Source organism: Anolis carolinensis, chromosome 6 (genome assembly GCF_035594765.1).
Source record: "Anolis carolinensis isolate JA03-04 chromosome 6, rAnoCar3.1.pri, whole genome shotgun sequence".
In the NCBI taxonomy this organism is placed as follows: Eukaryota; Metazoa; Chordata; class Lepidosauria; order Squamata; family Dactyloidae; genus Anolis; species Anolis carolinensis.
The window spans coordinates 14022077-14033417 of NC_085846.1; the positions used below are offsets into that span (position 1 = coordinate 14022077).

General features: G+C 43.3%; 1 protein-coding gene across 1 annotated transcript; it reads left to right on the forward strand.

The window, feature by feature from the left end:
* Window positions 1-1938: 1938 nt before the first annotated feature.
* c6h19orf85 (chromosome 6 C19orf85 homolog) lies at window positions 1939-7067 on the forward strand. Its single transcript, XM_062984337.1, has 3 exons — window positions 1939-2113; window positions 3343-3631; window positions 5054-7067. The coding sequence occupies exons 2-3, from the start codon at window positions 3429-3431 to the stop codon at window positions 5538-5540; spliced, it is 690 nt and encodes a 229-aa protein (XP_062840407.1). The 5' UTR covers window positions 1939-2113; window positions 3343-3428; the 3' UTR covers window positions 5541-7067.
* The last annotated feature ends 4274 nt before the right edge of the window (window positions 7068-11341 follow it).

Sequence of the window (11341 nt, forward strand, 5' to 3'; positions counted from 1 at the left end):
GTCAATGACTGAATTGGCATAGAGAAATGCATTCAAGGGAAGCTTCCTCCACCCTTATTTCCATTCCGAGGCCACAGTCTGAACAAACATGGTGCAGAAACCTGAGATCTGAGTGTAGTTCGTGTCAGGATGGGAAATCTGCTAGGAAACTGTGCATGCTGCCTTGAGTTCTATAAGGGATGAAAAATGGTTTATAATAAATACACAGGAAAACTTTGATCCAATTGGAGAGGGAATTGGGCAGACTGGCAACTGGGCAGAAAGACCAGGACAGGGAGGAGTAAGGCAGCAATGGAGCGCAAATTGTTAGAAATATATACAGCTCATTTCTTCTCAGAAATAAGCAACACTTAGCTCAATGGGACTTACTGACTGGTAAAAGCTTACAATGTTTTGCCCCTAATGGAGTGATGGAGGTCGCATGAGTCTTCAACTCTCAGGCTAGATGTACACTGCCACATAATAGAATTCAAATAATATAATCTGGATTCAGAAATGATTATATGGCAGTTTAGACAGGGCCTCAGATTCAGCTTTCAGCTTTCCTCATTATTCTCTGTGCTGGCTATGGCTGCTGGGAGTTGCAGTTCAAGAACACATCTATAGTTCTCTCTATGGCAAAGACCCTGGAGGGATACAATAGCCTTGCCATGGCATCTAGCATTTGTTGGATAAACTGGGGTTCTGTGGTGGTACAGTAGAGTCTCACTTATCCAACATGAAACGGGCCGGCAGAACGTTGGATAAGCGAAAATGTTGGATAATAAGGAGAGATTAAGGAAAACCCTATTAAACATCAGATTACATTATGTTTTTACAAATTAAACACCCAAACATCATGTTTTACAACAAATCAAGAGAAAAAGCAGTTCAATACACGGTATCGTCATGTAGTAATTACTGTATTTACGAATTTAGCACCAAAACATCACAATGTATTGAAAACATTGACAACAAAAACACTGGCTACTAAAAGGCAGACTGCGTTGGATAATACAGAACGTTGGATAAATGAAAGTTGGATCAGTGAGACTCTATGTAGTTCTGATTATCTCATTTTCTCAAATTTGTCGATAATGTCCTTCTTATGTACTTTGCATATGTTTATCTGTCTGTGCATTATAACTGTTCAACATAAGAAAAGCCAGATAGACTAGGAGGCTGGAGGATTCTGAGAGTTGTAGTCACAAATGTCCAAGGTCACACAACTCAAAGACAATGCTAGCTCGGCTCTGTTTTTAAAGGTTGTGTTTTCATGCCTCAAATTGTGTTTCATTTTGTTACATTTTGCTGCCTATTTGTTTTGTTGTTGGTCATTGATTGATATAGACATAGGTAAGGTAAAGGTTTTCCCCTGACGTTAAGTCCAGTCGTGACCGACTCTGGGGGCTGGTGCTCATCTCCATTTCTAAGCCGAAGAGCCGGCGTTGTCCGTAGACACCTCCAAGGTCATGTGGCCGGCATGACTGCATGGAGTGCCGTTACCTTCCTGCCGGAGCGGTACCTATTGATCTACTCACATTGGCATGTTTTCGAACTGCTAGGTTGGCAGGAGCAGGGGCTAACAGCGTGCTTTCATTCCGCTCCCGGGATTTGAACCTGGCACCTTTTGGTCCGCAAGTTCAGCAGCTCAGCGCTTTAACGCACTGTGCCACCAGGGGCACATAGATATAAATATATGCTGAATCTGATGGGAGTTGCAGTCCAACACATCTGGAGGGCAACAAGTTGGAGAAGTGGAATATGGATGCCAACGTGGCAGATTCCCTTTATCTGATTCAGCCTCATCTTTACAAGAGCCAGCAACTAAAGATACCAATAAATTCCAGACAGGATTTAACATCAGTCTTGGACAAGTTTGACTGCAGCGGATGTGATTTTCCTTAGCAGGGGTGGGAGTGGGGAGAGAACAAGAGAAAGCAAGGGGAGGGAGGGGCTTCTAAGCATCTTCAGCATCCTTTATCCTGTGCTGGGTACCAATCTCTGAACAGCCTGCCTTGGGGAAAGAGCTGGAAGAGGCAGATGAAAGAGTTTGTTGGAGGCAATAACATTACCAAGTATTGACAGCTTAACTTGGAAACCACCTTCTTAAACCTTCTTCTTCTAAGAACAGGTATGTGGGATTGGGAGCAGCTTTGGGAATGATATATCTTTAACTTGTTGCAATGCTGTCCTTTTTTTTATCTTAAGGGCTATTTTTGTGATGCGATCCCATGTAAAATAAAGATTACACTATGTAAAAAAATTGATTTTTTTCCTGTCCCTGGTTTAAGAGTGTTATTTCCTGTTTAATTGTGCAGTACTTACTTTGAAAGTACAGTAGAGTCTCGCTTATCCAACGTTCTGGATTATCCAACGCATTTTTGTAGTCAATGTTTTCAATATATCGTGATATTTTGGTGCTAAATTCGTAAATACAGTAATTACTACATTGCATTACTGCATATTAAACTACTTTTTCTGTCAAATTTGTTGTATAACATGATGTTTTGGTGCTTAATTTGTAAAATCATAAATTAATTTGATGTTTAATAGGCTTTTCCTTAATGCCTCCTTATTATCCAACATATTCGCTTATCCAACGTTCTGCCGGCCCATTTATGTTGGATAAGTGAGACTCTACTGTAGTTGTTACAGTCCAGAAACTTTGTTTTTCTGCCTGCCACAAATTATGTTGAATTTGTTGAGACTGTATGAGATATTCATTGGAAAACTAAAGCAAAATGTGCTGCAAGATGTCCTATATGCAGAAACAGAGTTTTGGCAGTTTAATACACCTTTTCCATGTTTTTATGATAGAACCAACTGAAATTCGTAACCCAGGAACAAAAATCGTGCATAGCGTTATGGGAAAATTCAATCTGTCAAGAATAAGGAATGAGGAGGATTAGATAGACCAGGCATGGGCAAACTCTGCCCCTCCAGGTGTTTTGGACTTCAACTCCCACAATTCCTAACAGCCTACCGGCTGTTAGGAATTGTGGAAGTTGAAGTCCAAAACACCTGGAGGGGCGAAGTTTGCCCATGCCTGAGACAAACATTTGTTTTTATCTGGAAGTGTGGCTATGCTTTCTGAATTGCCACTCCCAGAATTCCTCAGACACCATGTGTGCTTCTGAGACTATTTGATGTGGAGGACTGGCAACTATCTTTTTAAATGTACCAGGGACTGGCGTTGTCCTTGTTCCTATTTGAACTACAGTTGTTACTTTCCTAGAAATCCATCAGGACAACACCAGTCCAGGAGCAACTGCTCCAAGTAGCACCATACAAAAAAAAATCCTGATTTTTTTCACTCCAAAAAATTAATTTCTTCCCCCAATCTATTTTTTTAAAAAACAGAGAGACAACCTGAGTAAAACCAAGTGACAACCACTCTGTACGGCAACCTGAATTGAACCCTCTGTGCCCCTTGACTAAAACAGGGAATGCCCCACAGCAGCAGCCCCCCAAACAGGTCTTTCCTGGCACCTCCCCGAACCCTGGCTTCCTATGACCGCGGGCGCGATCTCTGCACCTTTGTGTCCGCGGCAGCATCCCACGTCATGCGCACCCTCCAGAGACCTTGCCGGAGCAAGCCGAGCAAGAGGAAAGTGAATCACCGACGGTTCCTACAGAACCAGATATGCAGGTAGGATGACCAAGACCACCAATTCTCCATACTCTAGATCTCTCTCCCTCTAGATCTCCTTCCTCTGAAGTGCCCAGCAGTGTCTACAAGTAGATCCAGAGCTCCCTGCTTAAGAATACTCCAGCCTTAGGAGCCACTGCTGGGCAAGCATGCAGGCTCACACCTCATCTTAGAACTAGTTGTTTATATAGGCTACTATGTAATTATTAATTAGCTATGGATTGTTAATAGGTATTTGTACTAGTTACTTTCTTTGTTATTTTCTAAATAACTTTCTAACTGCAACATGTTACATTGTATCTTTATAGTGAGAGTAAATGTTGCTGTTTATGGCATGAGAGGTAGTTAGACTGAGGTAGAGATTCTGGGGATTTTAGTCCAAAACACAGTTCTGAATGGCTGAATCTGTGGATTCAGAATCCATGAATACAGAGGGCTGGCTGTGTAAGCCAGCCCTTCTGTGCCCACCCATCGCCGAAAGGAGCACACTGTCAGATTTCAACATCTCAGAAGTAATATCACATCTATTATGGAGCCCCCGGTGGCCTAGGGGATAAAAGCCTTGTGACTTGAAGGTTGGGTTGCTGACCTGAAGGCTGCCAGGTTCGAATCCCACCCGGGGAGAGCGTGGATGAGCTCCCTCTATCAGCTCCAGCTCCATGCGGGGACATGAGAGAAGCCTCCCATAAGGATGGTAAAACATCAAAACATCTGGGCATCCCCTAGGCAACGTCCTTGCAGACGGCCAATTCTCTCACTCCAGAAGCAACTCTGGTTGCTCCTGACACGAAAAAAAAAATCACATCTATTGCTATTTTGGGCAATTTTCAGTCTTTTCTGAGTTTCCCCCGTGGGAAAAGCTGCATTTGAATCTACTTTTGGGTGATTTGAAAGTGAAAAATAAAAAAGTTGCATAAAAACCAGTACTACCCCCAAGCCTAGAAGCTTTCAGGGTCACACTTTGGTGTACCAATAGTTACATGCAGCCTTTTAGCCACCCTTTACTGGTATACAGTAGAGTCTTGCTTCTCCAACCTTCGCTTATCCAACGTTCTGGATTATCCAATGTAGTCTGCCTCCCACCCGGATCCACAGCTGTTGCATTTCGCCCCTCCCAGTGAGCGCCCGGTGCATGGAGAGGCCCGGTGCACGTTGCTGCCTAGAGAAACAAACAGCACATTGCTGCCTAGAAAAAACATGATGTTTTGGTGCTTAATTTGTAAAATCATAATGTAATTTGACGTTTAATAGGCTTTTACTTAATCCCTCCTTATTATTCAACATTTTTGCTTTTCCAATGTTCTGCCAGTTGGTTTATGTTGGATAAGCGAGACTCTACTGTAGTTTGAAAAGTCATACACTCTGATCCACGTTCAGAGAACCTCCCCAGATCTTCTCTGTCCTCCTTCCTTTCTTCCTCAGGAGCTTTTCAGATATTGAAGCAGCTACTCACCGCTTAGCCTCCTCCATCCTTTCCCAGGAAGCGTGTGTCCCTCCTGCCGCAATCCAGCAAAGAAGCCCCTCTCGGCCCCCGATGGTCCGACTGCCCTCCGCTGTCAGTTCCTTCTCAGGCATCGCGGAGGCATTCGTGGCTCCCGACCCGAGTCCCAGCTGGGCCTTGTCTCTCGATGCTTTGACCTCTGAGCCAGATGAACTTTTCGAACCCATCACCAGAGAGTCCAGCCTTGCAGGGGTCAACAGCTGGGAGCCTCTCAATCTCTATCCTTCAGGAGGATCCAGTTTAGTGGGATGGACATCACAACCCCATGCAGAACCTGCCTCTTGTATGGAGCCAAATGCTGGTCCTTCAACTGCAGTTGAATGCCTCATCCCTGCCTTGGATTCAGAAGCTTTTGTGACTTCGGGCCATGACAGCTACTTTCCTTTGTGGGACCTGGAAAGTTGGTGACTTCCCAAAAGAGTTGCCAGCTTGGGATTTTGAAGGCCCTTGGGTTCCTAGGCCAAAACCTGAGACCTAAAGACAAGCCCCTAGTGATATTATTAAACATTGTCCATTAAGTACCAACAAACATCGCTGATGAGACCTTGTCATTCAAACATGCAGAGAAAGAAAGGGAGAGAACAAATGTGCAAACACCTACACAACATTAAAAGCTCAACTTTAGTCAGTTGGCAAAAACTTGATGGCACAAAATGTTTGGACCAGGAGAGTAAGGATGGGGCCACCATGGGAAGGAGTTCTAGCCTGGAAGCAGCCACAAAAGAGGCCCTACTTCTTATTTTCCCACCAAATGAACCTTAGAAGGCTTTGGACCATGGTGATGATCTCTCCAGAAGATGGAATGAGGGTCATAGGGACCTTATGATGTTGTTGAATGACAGCTTCCATTCAGCTTCTGGGACAGGCATGGGCAAACTTCGGTCCTCCAGGTGTTTTGGACTTCAACTCCCACAATTCCTAACAGCCGGAAGGCTGTTAGGAATTGTGGGAGTTGAAGTCCAAAACACCTGGAGGACCGAAGTTTGCCCATGCCTGTACTAGAAGCTGTAATTCTGGAGGGTGTCATATTTCTACTCCTGGTTTAATTACTGGCAATAAGTGCTTTAAATAAAAAAGGATGCTTATTTTGGCCTACTTTTTGCCTTGCACTCCAGCCAAATCCCTACGAAATTGAATTTTTCCCTTTCCTGTTGTATTATCTTTATTTATTGGTTCCTAGGGGGAAATGCAGAACTAACTTTGGTGAAGTAGTGGAAAGCAAGGTTCACAACATTAGAGTGCTCCTGCAACCGTTGTTTCCCAGACTTCCTTGTTCCTTGTTATTTTAGCTGTATTTCTTACAGCAGCTGAAGGGAAAGGGAGTTAATTTTCCCAGTGAAATTACAGTATTGTCAGCTATCCATGCTGCAATACAATTTGGATGTGACATGTGAAATTGAAAGTGCAATTGAAATCTATTAACTTTACAAAAGACCTGCACCTGGTAGACACAAACCTAGCAAGAATTGGCTTATTGGGATGGATATCACTGACTGTGTTTTTGGACTCTCCTTTCAAGTAATAGTTATGGGGAATTTCATGGTGAATGCTTGCATTTCAAAATTTACCACTATACTGCTTTCTAGTGCTGTTTCTTATGCATTCTTCCACATTTAACTCCCTTTCCCCTATCCCTGGTTTAGCTTCCCTATTCTTTTTCCATTTCTTCCTTCCTTGTGATGTGTTCAGTGGTTTCTACAAGAATTAAACACACATACCGCTATCAATGGCTTTGATTTAACTGTAGAATGAATTCCTTCCTTGTCTCCGATATATATATATGTTGCTGTTCAAGTGATTGATTTTTATTGACAATATTATTTAAATGTAAATTATATTATTGTCAGAGAAGAGCAGTAATATATTCTTGCCCCCCACTTTATCTGAGAATGTGTACTCTTGATGTGACTATTAAATGGTTGTTTCTTGCTGCCACCTAGTGAACTGTGCCATTATTATCCAGCTACGGTATTAACAATATTCCCTGATTCTTGTGTAGAGAAATAAATGCCTTGTAGGTAAGGTAGGTAAAGGTTTTCCACTGACATTAAATCTAGTAGTGTCGACTGGGGATTGGTGCTCATCTCCATTTCTAAGCTGAAGAGCCACCGTTGTCCATAGACACCTCCAAGGTCATGTGGCCAGCATGACTGCATGGAGTGCCATTATCTTTCCACCAGAGCAGTACTTTTTGATCTACTCACATTTTCGAACTGCTAGGTTGGCAGAAGCTGGGGCTAACAGCAGAAACTCATCCTGCTCCCCGGATTCAAACCTCTATGTTCAGTAGCTCAGCAGTTTAGCCCACTGCACCACCAGTAGTGTATATTAAAAGGCTCTTGATGGAGGTAGCTATCTATAATCCATTAAATGAGGACCAGGCCAGGTGACATCAAGGATAAAGGTCAGGTTTCACCTGATTTTAATGTATACAATTAATGTTCTCAAACTAGCGAACATCACATTCACTAACTTGAGAAAGACAGAATAAAATCTCCTGACCTAAGTCTGTAAGGAATTGTTTTTACCAGGGATGACTCAGTAACTTGAGAAAGATGGAATAAGATCTCCTGACCTAAGTCTTTTTACTAGGGATGACCCACGACATTTTGTTGTCTGAAGCACTGAAAAATAACAGTAGTCCCAAGACAATGCTCTCTTCTCCCAATTTACACACAGAAGTGGAATTGAAGCAGCTCTACTTCATCAGTGAAAAGACAGGGATCTTCAAGAAGGGTTGGTAAAAGAATGCTGAATTCACTCTTTGAAGGATCTGTCCAAGCTGCTGAGCCAATTGTGATTATATGCTTTTGGCACCTTCGATGGTTCTTTTTGATATTCAGACTAAAATCTGAAGCCAATGGACTACGCCAGTGATATAGAAGCAACCTGCTACCACTGATTCACTGCTACTAAGAACAGCAGATCATAGAATGATAGCATCAGATGGAAGAGACCCCAAGGGCCACTCAATCCAAACCCATCCTGCCATGTAGAAGCACTCAATCAAAGCACTCTCAATAGATGGCCATCCAGCCTCTGCTTAAAAACCTCCAGAAAACAATTACACCATGTTCTGAGGCGGCAGCATATTCCACTGAATATCAGGAAGTTCTTCCTGACATTTAGGTGCTATTTGAATCCATTGCTCCATGTTCCTGTCTAGAGCAACACAACAACTACAGCAATATAAAGTCAGATTATATTGTTGCTATTGTTGTGTGCATTCAAGTCATTTCCCATTGATGGAGATCTTAAAGTGAACCTATCATAGTATTTTATGATCCTAAGGTTGGATCTACACTGCCCTATATCCCAGGATCCGATCTAAGATTATGTACTTTGAACTGGATTGTATGAGTCTACACTGCCAGATAATCTGGGATAAGCAGATATTTTGGGGTGAGATCCTGGGCTATAGGGCAGTGTGGGCTTTATTTAGCAGATATATCCCAGTACAAAACATACTGTAGGACCAGAATAAACCTGCCTTCCAGAAAAGGGAAAGGGTTGGGTTGGGTTCAACTGCCAGATGAACTAGTGATGATGGATTCTCTGCATCACCTGAGGCAACCAACCAAAAGATAGAGTTGGTTTCAATGGTTTAAAGGGAGAGATCTACTCCCCTGTTTAAGGAGCTCCACTGGCTACCGATTATTTTCCGGTCCCAATTCAAGGTGCAGGTTCTTACCTATAAAACCCTAAATGGTTTGGGACCCGCCTACCTTTGTGACCGCATCTCCCGCTATGAACCCACTCGTCCTCTTCGTTCATCCGGTAGGGCACTTCTTTCGCTCCCACCACCATCCCAGGCTCGGTTGGCGGGGACGAGGGAGCAGGCATTTTCTATTGTTGCTCCCCGGATCTGGAATTCCCTTCCGGAGGAGATCCGGCAAGCACCCACCCTGGCTTCCTTCAAAAAGCTGCTTAAAACCTGGCTCTTCCGCTGCGCCTTTGGATAACCGAGCCCATAGCTATAGTAGTTGCACAGGCCACCTCTTTGACTTGAAACACTGCACTTTATTCCTCTGCCCCAAAGCATATTAGAATATCACATTGCGTTTTAGTTCTAGTGGTCCCTCCAGGCCATCCTCTCCTCCATCCCAGTGGTCTTTTTTCCCCCTCTTTCTTTGCAGATTCATGTTATTTGAGTGATTATATTCCTTCTGCTTATGTGATTGTTTTAGTCAATTGTTATGTTTTGTTTTTGTTTCTAATTCTTATAGAGTTTTAAAGTGTTTTCAGTGTTTTATTGTACAATGTTTTATGCTGATTTTATATTGGAAACCGCTCTGAGTCCCTTTCGGGAGAGAGGGCGGTATACAAATAAACTTTTACTTACTTACTTACTTTAAAGCAGCCCTGGATCCATTAGGTTGGGAGACAAATTAGCCAAAACAAAAAAATAGAAATTTGAACTGAGTCTGGTTTCCAAGAAACATATATGGAATTTCTTCCTTCAGGTCCACAATAGTTTGAGCTCTAACAGTCATCAATGTGATGACCGTGACCCCGGCTTTCAAATTGATTTGAACCCGCAGCGGAGAGTTCCACAGATCCATCACCAAAAGGAACGGAGCGGGACCGCAGCAGACTATTATTAAAAGATCTTTTTTCTTCACCTTCCCCTTCCCTGAACTATGTAACAAACCCCCCAATAAAAGTAGCATTTATTTTAACAGTAACACTTTCTATCTGGTTATTTTGTGTCTTTCTCTGACTCCTTCCTTTGCATGCAATTTCTCTCTCTCTCTCTCTCACTAACCCGTCCGATCTTTAAACCCTGGCGGAGGCTTCGCCCGCCATAGGTTAATACGGTGGGCGATACAAATTGGCTCATATCTTTGATAAAGATTCCTAAGCCTTTCTAAGGCTCCTGACTCAAGGACCACCAACGGAACCAAAATCGGTCCAGTTCTCGGCACCTCATCAGCTGACTGTCAAACGGAACCGACTGCTCCTTTCAAGCCAGACTGCTCTCTTCCAGCCTTATCCCGGACTTTCCTCTCCCCGCGACCCGCGGGATGGTTTTAGGAGATCCCTGGTCCCTTTCTGTGAACTGGGGATGGGGGATCGCTCTCCCGCTGGGGAGACATAGTTCTCCAAGGACCTTCACCCTCTCTACAGCTGCCAGGAGGGCGCCTGGTCGGGCGCCCTCCACGTTTCATTTACACCTTCATAATTTTATGAATGAGAAGAACACCCTTCCCCGGACCTACCCCTGAACTTATGAAATCCTATACTTCCAAAGACTGCAACCCACATGTACCTCTTCCCCATGCTATTTCTATGAATTCCTTCCACCACAGATGAACTCTTTTCCCAATGTATCCGTGAATTTTCATATTCTATGTACCTGGACACCCTCATGAATCACTGTTGTATGAATTTCTAATCGTTGGGCTAACTTCATGAATTGTGAAATCATGCTGCTAAAACTCCACTTTTATGAATTTCCATATTGGGTTCCCCAGATGTTGTGAACTTCGTTCTTATCAAATGTTTTCAAATTGTTTATATCATTCATGATTCCCCTTTATGCAATGTAACCCACCTCTATGGATTCTCCCTTACTTCCTTGAAATCTATCTATCTGCCTATATGTATTTGTACTCTTTGGGATCCCCGGAAAATATGTACTTTTCCCAGCTGGGTTTATATTCCAACTTTATTTTATTTTTCATTTTATTTCATATAATTGCCAAGTCATGAAATCAAATAGGGAATATTTCGAACTCAACTTGAACCCCAGAACCTGCCCCATTTTCTATGACCCAGGCTTACCTTCCCAAAAACAAAAGGTTAATCCGCTGCCGCTTAACCCAATCAAATTCAGATTGCATGGACAATATAGGGCTTGAGTCGCTGAATTCGGAGTATTTGACCTAAAGGTGATTCGCCCTCAAGGCAAACATTGTCATATCTCCTTCAAAAGGAAATCCAGGACACCTCAGGAAGGCGCCCTGCTGAGCCCATCACCACCCATCCCTACTTCCACCTCTGACACCCCAAGGCATATCTGAAATCTGTGTACGTGACAGGAACCCTTGATTGCTGTCATTAATCCCTTTAGAATTCGGCCGGGCAGGAATTAATCAGATCCTTCCTGCTCAGTCACTTCATTGTTTCAATAACTCCCGCCTTCTCCTCTCTGATTGGCCCGAGTGGGGACAAAAAGCAGCTCCCTATTGGGCCAGCAGAGCAAGGCG

Bases quoted from the DNA above. Each gene is read 5' to 3' on its own strand.
- c6h19orf85 (XM_062984337.1), top strand. From the start codon at position 3,429: ATGCCCCACAGCAGCAGCCCCCCAAACAGGTCTTTCCTGGCACCTCCC. The intron at 3,632-5,053 runs GTAGGATGACCA...TTTCTTCCTCAG, and splicing joins CTACAGAACCAGATATGCAG to GAGCTTTTCAGATATTGAAG.